The 18,334-nt window shown below is 33.4% G+C and overlaps 1 protein-coding gene across 1 annotated transcript; it reads right to left on the reverse strand.

Moving 5' to 3' along the window:
- Positions 1 to 16: 16 nt before the first annotated feature.
- Positions 17 to 18,082, reverse strand: LOC102808564 (putative ubiquitin carboxyl-terminal hydrolase MINDY-4). The gene is made up of 15 exons (XM_006816503.3): positions 17,880 to 18,082; positions 12,992 to 13,111; positions 11,545 to 11,752; positions 9,951 to 10,276; positions 9,127 to 9,383; positions 8,323 to 8,494; positions 8,099 to 8,215; positions 7,252 to 7,439; positions 6,135 to 6,198; positions 5,682 to 5,818; positions 4,497 to 4,560; positions 3,956 to 4,120; positions 3,341 to 3,521; positions 2,861 to 2,933; positions 17 to 2,173 (listed from the first exon to the last, which is right to left on the reverse strand). Exons 1-15 carry the CDS (start codon positions 17,940 to 17,942, stop codon positions 2,125 to 2,127), a joined length of 2,184 nt encoding a protein of 727 aa, XP_006816566.2. The 5' UTR covers positions 17,943 to 18,082; the 3' UTR covers positions 17 to 2,124.
- Between the last annotated feature and the right edge of the window lie 252 nt (positions 18,083 to 18,334).

Genomic DNA, 18,334 nt, shown 5'->3' on the forward strand with positions numbered 1-18,334 from the left:
TATCAACAGATGCATATAGGATTTAAATAGCAGTTTATTCTTCAATTTACAATACACTCTATGTACACATAATATCAACTTTCAGAGATACAAGTGATATTGAAAGTTAGGTTCATTTCACACTGGGCGACATGACACGTATAAAATACATTGTATAATGATCTACCCCCAGCACTTGGTGGTACACATCTACTAGTAATACTATGCTATACAAATATTTAAAATACATGCAGAGAAATATAAGTAGTGATATATGAGAAAATATTTCACTATATGACAGTTGTAGAAATAAAGTCATACAAATAGACTTGGCTCAAACATTTGATTTTAGAGGCAAGTTTTTTCTGCCAAACAAGAACTGTGACAATGTTCTTACATCGAGAAATTAAGAAAATTTACAAAACACACTAACAAATACTCTGTACATGTCCATTTAAATCAATGGATGATTATTTCGTCAACTACCAGATTTCAAGAGTAAAATATTCATCTTGCAATATTGTACATGGTAAAATCCATAAATGTGTAAGTAGTTTTAAAATTGATTATGAAATAAATAAGTGCTCAGATTGCAGTACAGCCCAATGTCTCAAAAATGCAGAGTACCTTCTTTCAAGAGCTATATAAACAGTACAAACAACTGTAGAGGGCGCACTACACAGCTGAGATGCCTTTCTGCGCAAATTTAGCTGTAATCAACTTGTGGCTTGAGTAAAAATATAATCCCCCTCCACTCCCCAATTTGTGAAATAAATGTGTCACTGTATTGCCATATTTTTCAGCATACATGTAACCCTACCATATTATGGAATTGTAAATTCCAAATATGGAACAATGATGCAATATTCCAAGATGGTGGACAAGTCAGTTGATGCTATACTGTCGTCTGCATTGTAATAATGTCAGATCATACAAGTATGGTGGTCATTGTTACATAAAATGTTTGATATAAGTTGTTTGTGATGTACACACATCACATGTACTCAGTGATAATAAATTAAAGTGACATTTTATGTCTAAAAAAGGAAAATTTGTCATTCAGTGTCGCCCGTCCCGCAATTAAAAATTAAAATTGATGTCAATTTCATGTGCTAATTATTCAGCTTGGCGGTTTATTTTGAGAAAATTGATTGATAAATGGTTTTGTAATAAAGATTTGTTTGAAAAAACAAAAGTCAAATCAAATAAAATTATATATTTTTCACAAAATCGAAATTTACTGATATGAAAATATATGTGCAGGTTAATTAAATCTCAAATTAAAAGATATACAACATTATGGCAGCATAGAATGAATAAAATATTCAAATTTAGTTGAAAAAAAACACACAAAAATGTTGTAAACATGTTTCAATCATTAAGTGGGATTGATGTGATGATGTAATTCACTAGAACTGTGATAGTCAAACTAAATAGTAAAGTTGAAATGTACCTAAGGCATTGGTACTGTATATATTGTATATCGGTTCATTAACCTTCTTACCACCAGTTCATTCCTGTCATCACAAATAAACAAACTAGTCCTGTTTATAGTCAACACTTCAAAATAATCATTTTTTGAGTAAAAACTGAAAATTGACTAAAATTGTGTCTGTTGGCTCAAAAATTTAGGTTCATTTTCAAAAATATTGAAGAATATAAGAAAAAGTGCAGAAAAATTTGGATGAGAAAGTCTGGAGGTCAATAGGTTAAAATATGACTTATCGTGAGCACTTACGCGAGTGTATAAATGCTACTAATGGAGCAAATAAGTTAGATCTTCCAAATCTGACAAAATATGATCTTTATACTTATAAAATCAATTATCATATGTTACACTATAGTAATTGACATTGACAGCAAGGTGACATTGACAGTGACATTGACAGCAAGGTGACATTGACAGCAAGGTGACATTGACAGCACGGTCTTTCAAATTTGACATAAAAAAATATATTGGAACTGAATGTAAACTTAATGGTTTAATTAGGTTCTAGTATTGAAACACAAAGAATATATTATCACAAAATTAGATTACATGGGTATGTACATAAATAAAAAAAAGACCCTGTAACAATTTATAATCTTTGGAAATATTTGACAAATTATTATATACCAAACATACATACTAAGAGCTGATAAGTTTCATAGAATTGGCTCTATTCCATTCCAATCAATGACTGAATCCTTCCATCTGTAACAACAAAACAATAAAATTATAATTAATTTCTCCAAATTGAGTGCGACTGATTGTTACAGAACACCAAGACACAGGGGAAAGGAGTATGGTCATATTGAGAAAGATACAATTTTGGAGATCAGAAATAAGTATCCATTAAAGGCCAGACATCACAGTTAAATAATAATACAGAGCAGCTTATAGCCATTGTGGCTGTACGAGTTCCCATTTCCAAATGAAATATGGTAAATTGATTTCATTTCACAAGTGGTGAATTTTAATGAATTTACACCAGGGGAAATTGGGAAATTTGACAGCCATTAAACATGGATAAAACAGTTTCTGCACACGCATATGCAAAGCTACACTACAATTGAGCTTATCACAATTACAAAATCTTACTGAAAATGAAACTGACATAATTACAGAATGAAGTACAGCATGTGAAGGAAATCAAAGTGTGTCAATATTTTCAACTACAACTGTGTTACTGTGCTGTTTTTGGTGATCTGTTGTGAATCCAAAAACAAAGTTTACCGTCTCAACAAAATTCCCAAGAAATTATTTCAATGCAGTTCTAAATACACCTGCCAATATATCAGTTCTGTAAACTCATTTGTTTGTCTGAATTGAACGTCTTCATGAATAATTAATCACATGACAAAATGCTTAGTGACGTCAAAATAAACACTTTGAACTTACTTGGTTCTGATACAGTGATCCAATGGAGGGACTAGTTCTTCATCATAGGGGGGTGTATAACTCACTGTGGTATCTGTACAAAAACATGAATCACAGATTAATGCTGCATAATTCCAATTAGATGACACCAACAAATACTGTAATTTGAACATTTAATTAGTAAAGCACATATCAGTTGTTGTATCTGGAAATACATCACTTGATTATAGTAAGACGAGAATGCTTTGAGAGATGTTTTTTATTTTTGTTTACAAGATGAGACTAGCTTCATTGTTTGTGTTTACAATGAAAGGACATAAATGTGATTCAGAGAAAACCAGACTTCCAGTTTACAGTCATGAGTCAGGTCGATATTGATGAAATCTTAGTAGTTGTATTTGCTGTATTAGATCTAGCCGAAAACAGGATTTACTTTGCTGCATATGTGGCAAATATAGAGAATACGTATCGATTTAAATCAACGCATGTAAGTGTACTTACCAACAGTCAATCTGATTTCTTCTTCTTGTCTCGAAAGACCATCGTAATAATACAAGTCAAATCTTCTCTCCATTCTCCAATCACTGATCAGTTCTTTCTTGAGGCAGAATAATACACTGAAATGACTCTCGCTACAAACCACCCATATTGGGTAACGAGGTGTTTTGAAATTAACACCAACCTATGAAAAACAAGAAATAGTCTTTGACAAACAGTGTTCCACTATGTTAATTCAACATGATAGCATTTTAAATAGCATTTGAGTAAAGAAAGTAAAATTATTTATAAATAATAAAATGTACATAAAGATATTATATATATGTATATAATAGTATGAATCTTATTATTTATAAATAAAACAAACATGTTAACTCATGATTTCTATCATTTATTAATAATGAAAAATCACAGAATTGTTTACGTATAATAATAAAATGCACAAATGGCACCCCATAATATGGCACATACATTTTACAATGACTCACTACAACACTTTAATACTTTTAATAAAAATAACAAAGTTTGATCTGCTTAAGTACCAAAAGTTTACAATAGTGGTAGAAACCTTGGGCCAATGTACATTAGTGATTTATAAATATGAGCGACTAATCTTACCTCGCATGATCCATAATGTTCAAATAATGATAATAAACCGATATCACTCCTAGATTTGATCCCTTTTAATATCATCTTCTCTGTTCCTTCACCAGAGCCTATTTCCATAACATCATTGAAGACATTAGACACAGCTTTCCCTGTCAGTATTAAATTCACCATTTCCTAGATAAAAAAAAAAAGATTAAGTACAGTAAACTCATTTTTCAACATATCTTTTCAGGTACCGGTACATATAAAAAAACTACATAATTCTGCAATATTCACATGTTTTTTAAGTTCAATGGCATTAACCCCTTGTCTACTTTTGTCACAATTCACAAAATATAACCACATATTTTTTTTATATTATTTTATAAAATTTGATCAACACCAATTGAAAATTTTGAAAAATACATAAAAAAATATTGCACTAAAATTTGGACCAACAAAATATGATGCTCAAAAGTTAATTTACAATACCGGTAACTGTTATAATAAGTCAGACAGACACCATGATAGACAGACAGACAGACTATACTATGACATATGCTTCCTTTACCTGTGTACAATAGCCATGCATTCCCATTAGTTTATTGGTTGGCTCATCCATGTCTCCTATGACACTGCAATAAAATATATAATTATCATTAATACTCACAGAAGTACTGGAATTTACCTCTGCAGATTATATATGACGACAATAAGCCTGGTACATGTCAGGCAATAAATATGCATGGCATAATAATGAAAAACTATTCGATTACACAATAACATGATCTGTGGGTGAAAGTGTTTACTGGACCTTTAACTGAAAATAAGAAAAACAGATGAATATGTAGTAGGAGCTTAATTTCAAGATGACAGGTCTGAAAACCATGACTAGCAGTGCACTAACTATAAACAATACTGTCAACTCATTAATTCTTGACTGGGTTTTAATTTCATTATTATTATTCATTTCTGAAAAAAAAATACTGAATTAAATATACCCAATATGTATTATAAAATATGTATAATTACAATTGTATAGATATCATTGTTTCACTGGTAAAACTGAGAATTTAAAAGCCAGTGATTGAATACCATGATAATAGTGAAACAGTGCACAATATTTATGCATAGAATGGCAAATGAAAATGTCAGTCAAGTCATCATAGAAGTAGAATTCTGTCTGCTATTCTGTGTTTCGCTTATTTTAATTGCAGAAAATTATACAAATGCAGCTTTCAGCTTTTTTTTGATGTTAAATGTTTCATCTTTATTCAAACTTAGGTCGTCTATTTTCACAAATCACTGACAAAAACACTGAATATCAAAATGTATGAAATATTGGTTGACAAATATATTCAACCAAAAAACATATCCGTAATGTTTAGAATACAATATTTATTACTTTCATTTGACTGGTATTTGGGTCACACAATTTTTTTTTCAGGATGATATAACATGTCAGTTCAACTATGGCAACAAGTTTACACCATTTCATTTTTCTGTGCATCGCAACTCGCTTTAATTTAAATTATGCGTTATTACTACAGTGAGCCGATTTTTGTTTCATCATTAACGTCAAACATGTAAAATACACTAATGAGAACACCAATCAGTGCTGTGATTGGTTGATTGTTTAATATGCAAATATCTACCATGTCAAACTTTTACCAGGATGCATCATGAGGAACACAATGAAAACATTCCAAAGACACATAAGTTTCTATTTGAAGTACCATACTGGGAATTGACTTACTTATCAATTGTTCTTGATAGCAGTGCAGAATATAGTAATAATATCACACCACCACACTGGTCACCTTCAAATACACCGACATTTGCTCTCACAAAATCTGATAACTCATCATACTTAGTGAAAGAATTTAGTACAAGCTGTAACGAAAATAAATAATTTAGAAAGCTTTGCTAATATGAATCCTGTCTACATTCATTGTTTTTTATTTGAAAGATGAATAAAGTTAAATATCTTGATGTGATGCGTTGAAACATCAAAGAAAGCAGAATGTTTTCACAAGGGTGACATATAACACCCTTACAAATGTATTCTGACTTCTGAAATAAAGTAGTCCCCAAAATTTCGCACTTATAATAATATAATAAATAATAATAATTGTTAGAAAAACACATTTCTTTCAGTATGTAGCCATAGAAATATTAATCATAGTGAATATAGTGAAAATGTACTCACTGTTTCTGTAAGATGGTCTGGTTTGTATCTTCCTCCCCCTGAGAATATAGATCTGCCTGAAGGACTGAAATAATGAAAACACAGTTGTTAGTATTAGCCTGTGTAGTTTGTGAAATTTTGTAACATTAACAATTCCATTTGGATCTTCATAAGAGCGAGTCACACTATTGTGGTGAAGTTTTACACCCTATCATTTTGGGCGAATATTAAACTGAGGCTCCTCAATCCTTGGGATTGCACTAAGGAATCATGGGATACTAGTCTTTTTGTTGTTTAACTAATCTGTCTATTGTTTACCATTGTCTTTTTAATCCAGTAAGAAAAGCTACATTCACACTAGTCGAGAAATGAAGAGTTTCTTATCAGTAGGCTAAACCTGCTTTTGTTCATACATTGCAGACGTTTATATTTAACTCAGCATCCACACCTAGCTAGGCCTTCTTACCACTAACCGTATGAACAAAAATGGCTAACGAATACATTGTTTCAGTTATTTCTTTTCACACTTTTGCATTCTAGATGGTTTCCACATAGTTTAAACAGACCGTCATTGCATTTAATGTGACGTGGCGTGGGTTCGGAATTTGAGTTACGATTGGGCTTGATGTAGACTGCCGAATGAACGAGCCCCTTCTCACATGCTGTTGCTAGCAATATAGCATAAATCTTGTGGCATTCTATCCATCAAAGTAAAAATGTCCTGGTCTTTCCAAATAATTTTGTCTCTTCCTTTGACCAAGTATTGCCATGCTTATAAGCTGCTTGCATGTCGTCAGCTATCTTGTATTATGATAAGCTGATGCCATTTTGGGCATTGTTTTAACTCAGAGACCTTGTTCACATGTGTCTCAACGTGAGGTTGAACACAGAACTCAGAGTCAGGACAAGGATTTTGACTCAAAGATAAACTACCCTGGGTAAAGACCTGGTTAGTATGTTCACACATGTTTTTCAACAGTGAGTTAAAATAAACTATGGATCATTTTTCCACATGTGTGAACACTGTATAAACTAGCAGGAAAATGATGCAAGGCTTTATGAAGTACTGTGGCTACATCCACCTGGTGGATATGGCCAACTTTGAGGTCTCTTCATATTATGTATGTGGTGTACTCACAGCGCAAGTATGGCCTGTTTCTTCTCTCCTGCTCTCCATAAAATGTCTGTTATAGCATGCGCCAAACAAGTCGATCTCTCATGATTGGTGGGTTCTAAGCTAGCAGTGGAGGGCACTTTATCTTTGCCAAATAGTAAATGCTGTAACATACAGGCTTGGACAGATGCAAGGACACCACAGGGTCCACCCTGCAATGAAATATGTAAATCAAATTAAACTGATAGTCAGAAAATTATAATATTTAATTTTGTAAATTGCTTTAATTTCATGGGTGTCACGTTTGTTTGTAGTTATGAGAATTCTATTTGGTATTATCATTTCAACCAATTAACCTTTTCACCACCAGACTTTTTGCCCAAATTTTATATTATTTATATTATATTAATCAATATTTCCGGAAATGAAAAATGTTGGAGCCAACAGACAAAATTTTAGTAAATTTTCAGTTTTTGTCCCAGTCGTTTAAAGGAAAGTGCAAACTATAAATGACACAATTTTGTGAATTTGCGATAAAAAGAGGGATTTGGTGGTGAAAATAAGAGTAATTCGTCAGAATTTTCATAATAATTTAGAACACGTACAATGTTGACATATATTATGATGAAACTATTTCACTATAAGCACAAATAGTTTTTAGTTTTAAAAGATGTTTACACCATTTTAAAAGATGTTTATACAAAATAAAGCCATATGGTAAAAGTCAAGAAAATCTGGCAATTTAGGAAAACTGATAACGACAAAAAATAAAATGGTGAAACAAGCAAGATTAAAACCACTTTGAGTAGGTTTCATCATTCTACTAGTAGTTTTGAAAAGTAGATATTTCATCAAAACATAGCTGGCCCACCTTATGCTGTACCATTCCATACTCTAACCGTGGTTTATTGCTAAATCCAAATCCCTGGTTTCGCCACTCGGGACTGAACGACACTGAAGGAGATCCGAACATTAAGTTTTTAAGTTCCTGCAGATAAGAACGGAATAAGTACCATATATATATATGTGTGAACACGAACAATGAATGCATTTATAGAATAGCAATACATGTTCATACTCTCAGAACAAACTTACCATGGCTTGCTGTAAAGTAATAGGTTTAGCATCCACAATGTTTCTTAACTGTGCACTAGGTACTGGCCCTAGAGTCAAATCACCAAGATCAGTTTCCAAATCATCGACATCACCTAACTCCATGTCACCATGTACTGCCTTGGGTATCTGTGAGCTGGATGACTTGGGACGCCTGAAATAATATGAATTATAAAAATACAGAAAACACTAATAGTACATATGTTACATCATGATCAAAACTTGATTTGGTCTTAATAGAAAAAAAACTACTCATACAATGTACGCGTAAACAGTGAATGGTAAGAACCAGATGTTCATATCACAAGATTATGACTTTGTTCTTTAATAGCTGCTGTTATTATTATTAAATCTGTATGTGTGTGTCTTATGACTTATGGAAAACATTGTCAGAGCAACGTTGCGTTGACTTGTGCACAGCATTTTTTGCTGGTTGGCAGAAATGTCTCCACGGTTCTATGGAACCATGGTTCCATGGTCCCAGCATGAATAGATCTCTCAACATGCAATGATTTCCAATCATGCACTGCTCTCCGAGCATGCAATGATCTCCCAGCATGCAATGATCTCTCAGCATATATTTGATTTATAATACTTTTATAATATTATTACCTAATAACCTGGCAATGCCAAGGAATAGTTAAGTGATGAGAAATGTTTTAACCCAGCATTCCTCTATCAAGTGTCATTTATCAAGATTATACGTACATTTTAAGTGAAAACACTTGTCACACACAACAGTCATGCTTCAAGTATTTATTGAGACTGATATTATTAAGCACTCACTTTTTTTCCTCTACTACAGACTTTTGTTCCAATTTATTATTGACTACTTGATTATCATTGACAAGTTTGCTAATAGCATTGTCTTTGTTTCGATCAACTTTGTTATAAGCTGCTGGTGTTTCCAGAATGTTCATTTCAGGCTTATCCTCATCCACAATCTTGTCACTGGCAGTATCCAGTGGGTAAAACTCCAACATTGAGCCAAGTCCAGGTGTTATATTGCTGGTTTTCTTGGGACCTCTTCTTCTTCCGACATCCTAAAGTATCAAAAAAATTATCAGGAATAAGAAAACTATGAACACGATGGATCTAAATATTTAAAGTTGAACTATGGACCATATCATGAACAACATAGACATTGTCCTGGGTCTTTTGCAGCACCTAGTGGTTAATACAAGAAAGATGTAGCAAAGTATGACAAACAATGTAGTAGTCAGTAGCTTGCATGAGCCAATCAGCATGCTTCTATTACAGGGGACCAATCAATCTATCTGTAAAAAGCAGACAATTTGTGTCCTTGTTCTAAAATAAGCAGTGATTGGTCACTTTATTCGAGTGTAGCAGAAACAAAATATTCTGGTGAGCAATATGAATTATGTGTTTACAACTTAGAAAAATAAACTTTTTCTGAAAGAAAATGAAAAGTAACTCAAAGGAATGTAATTTAAAATTTTTTCCAATGGTCAATACAGTGAAAGCTGTATTTTGGATATATTACACTACACAACTAAATAATAATTTACAATAAAAACTGCAAAATCACAAGTTCCTTGACAACAATATTCTCAACCATTGTAAACAATTTAAAATAACAGTCTGCTTACATCACGACTACTGGATATAGGTCCAGACATGCCACGATGTCTGTTACTGGCAGTTGTAGGTCTAGCATTGGTTTTGCTGGCTGGCAATGTTTCTTCCTTAGCTGTATATTCCATTTTCGGAGGATCCCGAATTATATTTTTTGGTTTGTAGTTGTTATAATCAGTTTCTATGTCTTCTATCAAGTCTGACGGCCTGTGAAAGTCTGTTCTATCAGTGACTGGTTCTGGGTCAGGTTTGGATACATAGCGTGATGATGACGATGATTTTTTTATTGAAGCTGTTCTTCCGGTGGGTCCTAAATTAGATTGTGGAAGTCCTCCAAGATCTAGAAATGGTATAAAGTGTAATACATATATACATGTATATTGAACAAAAAAATGATACTGATCGAGTTTAATTTCTTGAATTTCTCATATAAATGGATTGATCAATTGCCAAATGCTCAACAATAGTGTACCATGAGATCCTTTTTTTTCATCACAAATTCACAAAATAGTCCTGTTTATAGTCTGCACATTCCTTCAGAAGATTTGGACAAAAATAACCAAATTTGTTGAGTAAAAACTGAAAATTGACTCAAATTTTGTCTGTTGGCTTCAAAATTAGGGTTAATTTCTAAAAATATTGAGGAATTAAAAAAAAGAGTGCAACAAAATTTGGGTGAGAAAGTCTGGTGGTGAAAAGATGAACTAACTCCAAATGGCCAGTTAGTGGTGAATTGGGAAATATTCTTGATATAAAGTAAATACAGTGGATTGACAGCTATATGTAAGAAGAACAAGGGTTTCGGAGTAGGTGACGGAGTAGAAAATTTAAAGCGACACGTTGTTACAAGACTCTGGAAAATGCTTAACATAGAATATTAATTTGTGATTCATGTGTATAGTTTGGTGGCTTGAAGAACCCCTAAGATGTAAAAAACTTGAGAACCAAATCCACAAACACTACTAGATGATGTTTGACTATTGGCGCAGGGCAGACACTTTACAAATACACCTTAACTGCATTTATTACAGTATATATATTACTTAACAAAGTTTGCTGACAATACAAAGCAGCGGGCTGAACAAATTTAGTTTAATTTTGGAGCTTTTTGTTGAAATGAATTTACTTGCAGATAGGGGTGATCAGTGTTTGAATGATGTAAAGATATGACGTCACAAAAACCTCTTATTCTGACAGTGGTGATTTATAACATGCAATAATGGTCAGTGCAAAGTCTTTTATTTCAATTTTAATACCTACCCTAAAATTTAAAGTAAATGCAGTCGCACTCTTGAGAAAAAAAGAAGTTGGGACATTTTGTTTATAGCTTCCAAGAAGCTTGCATTTTAGATACATGCATAAAAATAAATACATGAGCAAATGACATGAGGTAGATGTAAATTCTGAAGTTGACAGTGCATCCTGTGAGGTTTGTTGTTCAAATGATCTATCAAAGAGTGGGAATATGTTGTCCATTTCTTCAACAGAGTGCATGGATTTCAATCTATACCAACTGATAACCTAGGCTCCGCAAGGAATAGATCAATGAATGAGTATACACCAATATGATATTTGACAGTACATGTTGTTATAACAGTTACTACTAACCCATGACTTCCATATCACCATCCAGATCCCAAGTGCCTGTTTTTGGTGACTTTCCAGATGCGGATCTGTTGCCTTTACTTGATGACGGACGTTGTTCTTTCACTGTACTCTCAGATAAATTAGATGCACTGCTGCTTTTATTAACCCTTTTATCTAACAGATGTTTTGCTATAACTTCAAGCATTGTACGCAGAGGCATTTCTTGTTCCTGTAACAACAAAAATGTATCAGTCACTGAAAGTTCAAATCCAGTAATTACACAAAACCAATCTAATGAATTACAAAAACTAGCAGACTTTTAAATGAAAGTTCAAAAAATTTTGATAAATTATTCCCTGTAAATTGCTTGAAAATGAGGGAAAAAAATTAGGGTACCCAAACTATATACTGTCATTTTGAAAAATGACGACCATTTTGTTTACAGCATGTCAGCAAAGTACCTAAATTTTTTCTTGTTCTTTGATATGTATTCCACATTTCTGAAAAACAGTTGTCTGATTTCAGCATTAAAAAACCATGGGATTACATGTTCCCCCTCACTATTATTTGAATTATGCATTTTGAATTATTTTCAATTCAAAATGGCTGCCAGATTAGAAATAAATATTGTGTAGGGGAAATGTCATTGTTTCTATGGGCACCAGTTTGGGTATCCTCATTTTATATTTGTGCATTTTCATTTATTTAATGGGAACTTTCATTCAGCAAAATATCAAGAATTGTTATTTCTTTTTTTTTATATTTAAAGTAATTTTATTTTATTTCAAAATTACAAATACACAGACAAGACAAATAAACTGCCCTATTCGTATTCAAATATAGACAATCATATACAGTATAGGCTTTCCTGTACAAAAGAAAAAGAAATTTGATATTTTCTTTTATCATAACATTTGCATGAAACAATTGACATAATAATAAATAACATGTTCTGTACATTAATCCCTCGAAGGCTTGAAAAAAAATAAATAAAAAAATTGTAGTGCTGTACAGTTGTACTAGTTAGCCTTAACTCTTTGAGTGTTATCAATTTTCCTTGACATTTTGGTACAACATGTTGTGATTTTTAAGTAATTTTCTATATTTTATTTTCATAATTTTGGACACAATGGATATAATTTCCTAATCCTAATCAAAATTTTGTTTTGTGAATGTTGACTAAAGTTGACTTGATACCTAAAAAGGTTTAAGCTACAAGACTACTAAACAGCTTACCTCTGAATCAACCAAAACTTTTAATTCAAGAGAATACTTCCAGTCTAGCAAAATTACTGAATTTGTGTCTTTCAGTGTATCACACCAAACCACATGACCCTCAGTCTAGCAAACCCACACAGCTGCCATGCCCAGCCTGAATTTTCAAAACTCTTCTCAGTCTTCTAAATCAACAAAAGTCCTTAGATGTAGTAAATTATAATTTCTCATGAAATATTTTATAACATCATACCTTATTTCTTTTTAGTAACTTTTCAATATTCAATTCTTTGGCTAGCTGTACTCTGTTGCTTATACTGTCTCTTGTTCGGGGGAATTCTTTGTCCATCGTGTCTAGTGTATTCTTCAGCCCCTGCAAAAATGATAATTACACATGTACAATGAAAAGACCAATCAACCTATGATTCATAAGTCCCAAGTTCAAATCCACCCTGGGATTGAAAACCCCCCAAAAAGTGACCAGTCTCAGTCTGGGAAAGATTGACTTAATTAATGAAGATGCAGTAGCCACTGGCTGAGATTCATTATGAATGAGACTTTCAGTAAACTTTTGATAAGGTCAGGGACTGTTTGTGTTCAACTGGGCTTTGTTGACACCAGCATAGCGCATTAAATTGCCATTTGATAAAAAGATGGTTCCACAGCCCTGTAATGTAAGTTGCGTTCACGCACAGCTCCTTAGCACGGGCTAAGAGGTCAAATTCCTTAGCCCGTGCTAAGAAAACGTGCGTGAACGCTTAGCACGGGCTAAGGAATGCTAAGTACGGGTTAAATCTGATCCGAATTTAAGACGCGGTCTAGACCTTAGCACGGGCTAACGAAGTATGCGCGAACGCTTAGCCCAGGGCTAAGCGCCCTCTGCGGCGACCTTTGGGTGTGAAAATTGTCCCATGTTCGTATAACGACACTATTCCACCAGTCATTACTCCGATCCGCGCTCACTTCCACACTAATCGGGTCACTGTAGTAGAGCGTACAGCAGCTCCAATCGTAGACAAAATAAATTTGGTTCGCTGTCTACGACATGCATTAATAAAACGCTGTATTCTGTTACGCCCGTTGTATACTGTTTATGTGCATCCAAATAAGTGGTCCGTCTTCTCTCGCGTTCATGTGCACGTCGCTTCAAAATTAGAACGAAACATGCCAGCAGCAGAAATAGAACCTCGCGCGTGTCATCCATTTTTCGTTCGTAAATAGCGGCTTACCAAAGGTCACCAACTAATGGCAGCCCTTAGCCTGTGCTAACGACTGGCCCTCCCTGTGCGTGGACGCAATTGGGTCTAGCCGAAATGCAAATATGCTAGATAAGCCTAAATCAGCTTAAATCTTAGCCCGTACTTCGTGTAACGTGAACACAACTGTAATCTAGCATTTACACAGTGATAACAGTGGCACCTAGAGTCAACTGACAAGAAAATAAAATAAAAAAATAAATATGTACAATAACAAAATATAAATAACACATAGAAAACTGATTTTATAGAGAGTATAATATATAAATGAAAAGATATGGAGAAGGGTCTAGAAGATAACAGAGCATGAATAACGTCTATGTACAAGGCTTGACACTAATGGTATACTCATAGCCTATGATAAGTAATATTGCCAGTAAGGCAAATGAATAGTAACCCAGTTGCCTTTAAGTTTTATTGTCATCAAAATTTAATTTGAACCCTTTGACATGTCAAGTAAGATGTGAACTGCCATGAATGCAGTGTGATGTGATTAGATTAGTCTGTGATCTTGAGTTGTTTTCTATATAACCGTATGGCGCCCTTAAGTTATAAAACAAGTGTATTACACGTATATGTATGTACCACTGCTCTGAGCAAACATCAAACAAAACATGCATTATATACTTCAGCACACACACACACACACTGAGCTAAATTCAAGGAGCGATGTGTATAACAGTATTTAATGTAGTGAAGACAAAAAATCAGTTTTCTATCGGTATAACTTGCAAACGCTGTAACTTTCTAATTCAGTTTGTAGTCTATTACTAGTTTTGTCAACAAGTCTATTGAGAATATATTGGAAATATATTTTTGTCAAGCCCAGAAGTTTTCAAACTTTTTTTACTGTTATGATATAATTCTATTCTTCTCTGTGAAACTAGTCTGTAAATTATATTTTCATTGTGATTGGGTTTTTTTTCTTACATTCTGTCGGATTTGCTGTAGATTTATCTAGTTTGTATGGTGAATATAACATGTGCAAATCAATCAAGTAATGAACAACTAAATATTCAAATTCAATGCTAGTCAAACCTTCTACCTATGTTTGGATTACACTGTTACACAAACTGATGTGGTTGGGCCTTGAAGAACTACGAATAGCGTATAGCATAGTTAATTATTCATGAAAGCATTCAATTTGCACACCAAAAAAAAACAGGTGTTTTTATAAACAATTGTGGTGTTGTTCAGAAAGTAAACTTACTTGAGATTTACAATCAATTAAATCACTGAAAAACCACAGCGAAGTAAACACTGTTGGCGGTTTAAAAATACAATGCAATATTGACTTAAAAATAAACTATACTTGATTGTCAATGTGTCTGCATTTTATTAGTTTTTACACACTCAACAACCTTGTATGGATATGCCATTTACATTTTTAGTATGATCTCGTAATCATGACAGGGGATATTAACCTGCATGAGGCAGCTGGAAATTGATTCAGCTGTTCCTTTTAAAACTTTAATCGTGCATGATCTTTCTCATAAAGTGCTTATATAATGCTGCTTGATTTTAAACTAATGAAGCATGTTTAAACCTCCAAGTCCCAACATGCATGTATACATGTATATACTAGTTCAATATGATCATCATGTAATCATATTCAATGACTGGGTTAGTTCTACTTTTAATAATTTTATTAAATTGTCCAATTATTGAACTTGTGGTACATTGATTGAAACCAAATTTGATAAGTTACTAATATGTTTAACCCTTTCACCACCAGACTTTCTCGCCCAATTTTTCTGCACTTTTTAGTCCCCAATCGGATGTAGTCCGAAAACGGGGACTTATGTTTTGCCCTGTGTGCGTCCGTGATCACCTGTATTTCGAACATGCATGGACTGATTAAGTTCAAACTTCACTCATACATCACACATTATATGGGACATATGCACATGCATTTTTTTCATGATCCGATTAACGATAGCCAAATGGCGGCTGCTTTAAGGCCGAAAATGCATTGAAATCGCACATTTTCAACATTCCGGACCCGGATCTCAGTTATGCATGGACGGATTTTGTTCAAATTTGGTACATACATTAAATATAATAGGACCTTGATGCACGTCATTTTTTTTCCGGATCAAATTCGAAATGGCCGACTGGTGGCCATTTTGTTTTAAAGAATTCAGTTCTGGATCCGATTTTGTTCAGATTTAGTACAATGTGTTGTACATATGCAGGTGCATTTCGAATCAGACCACTGAAAGTGGTCTGAGATTTCGGTCATTATCTGCTTTGAATGTATATGTCACTCAAATATGAACGGAACGGGGACGTGTCATTGACAATGACTTGTTTCTTATATTTTTAATATTTCTGGAAATGAACCTTAAATTTTGAAGCCAAGATTTGATTAATTTTTAGATTTTACTCAAACAATTTGGCTATTTTTTTCCCAATCTTCTGACTATAAATAGGACTATTTTGTCAATTTGTGGTGAAAAGAGAGAACTGGTGGTGAAAAGGTTAAATGATTCTTGGAGTAATACAGTGAATTTCAAGAAAGCATGAATGTTTTTTTATGAAATTATTTTAAATATAAAACATTTACCCTGCAAGACCCTTACACTGTATTCAAATGCAAAGCATACATGTTCATTGGCTACACTCATTGGGTTTCCTTCAATTTATATTGGCTGATTCACTGCCATGTATCTATTAATTTGTTGTGATTGGTCAAGTTTTTTTCAACTGTGATTTTAAAATTCATAAGACATTTTTATAACACTCTTGGTCATTGTTCTGGTTGTTGGTTTATTTTAGTAAACCAGATCAATCCTCCTAGATTTCCGATGGAGGTTCTAAAAAAATAGGTATTAGAAAGGTCATGTCTATGTCAAATGTTATGTATTGAATTATTCACGAGCAAATGACAAAACATACAATACATTTTTTGTATTTATGTAAATTAACATACGTTCAGAGCTGTGCACTGGCAATCCATCAGATTGTTGAATCGTTTTTTATCGAATCCTTTATGGAATAAGTCATTAAATGAATATCGTTGATGTAGATGTCACAGTTTTTGTCAGCAATTTGTGAACGCATGAGATCGAAGGCAAAGTGTGTTTATGAAGGAAAAACTGCCATGTTTTTATGAAATTTACTGTACAAAATACATAATACATTTACTCCAGAAGACAGAAGCAGTTTTCATTGGCTAGAACAGATATAACAATGGGACCCTGTGTCTTTCATTCATGGTCAATTTTTATAAACATATGTATGCAAAATGCATTTAAATGCATCAAACAAATCCTTCATCGGTATATATTTTGAATATTACAGGTAGTATTAATGTCTGAATTGATTGTAAAACATTCATTTTCAGGTAGCAGGGAAATCGTCACAATTGCAGTGGTTGAATATTGTATATAGCTGGTATTTATCAACAAAAGCAAATGTGAAACTGAAGTTGCTGTCAATCAGTTTAAGAAATTTATGAAACATTTATGCTTATATGAAGTACTGTAATCCATTTCCGTCCCTAAATAAACGGAAAATTGAGAGAAATGTACCATCACGAAGACATTTTTCACTTTTATGACGGGTCACAGGTCACCCACTGAATAAAAACAGCATGATTAAAAAATATCAAAATTATTATTTTTAGTAAAAGTTTATTTAAATCAGCGATAAATGCCGTTACCATGGAGATCATTTGTGTTTGCGAGCATGCCTGCTACATAACGGTCATTCGGCCAAGACACAGATATATTTAAACACTTACGTAAACATGTCTATTTCTAACCAATACAGAAATTACACAAACATTCAAGAGCATACAAGACACGCCAACCTGATATTATTAATGCGATCACAGAGATCCACGATTCGAAGTCGATCGACGTCCACCGGAATGCAACTTACTTTGCGGCTTAGGTATTCTCGTACAAGAGACCCAGTCAAGCTTTCAACGCTTGCGTGATCCATCGCTACAGTGTGTAAAAGTGTTGTAGTCACATTAAAGACGATAAATCAGCATACTGTGGGAGTCGCATTGAGAAATATCGATGTTTATTTCATAGATCCACTAAGTATGTGTACGCCGCCATTTTGATTACCGCAAAGAATCTTGGGTGGAGAGACCATAGGATCTTGACCGATTAACAAAGTTAACAATTTATTCATAAAGGTTGACTGTGTAATAATGAAATAATTTAAATTTAATTTAAATTATTTTTATTCCTAGATTTGCGACAAGACTCGGAAAGAAGTCCAGACTCCTAGTATTTTTGCCGGGACTTTCTAACATAATACTGAAAACTAACCGCTAGTTATCAACCAACTAACCAGTCAGCCAGTCTATCATCAACCGACCAAAT

Source organism: Saccoglossus kowalevskii, chromosome 7, assembly GCF_978046115.1.
Source record: "Saccoglossus kowalevskii chromosome 7, keSacKowa6.1, whole genome shotgun sequence".
NCBI lineage: Eukaryota > Metazoa > Hemichordata > Enteropneusta > Harrimaniidae > Saccoglossus > Saccoglossus kowalevskii.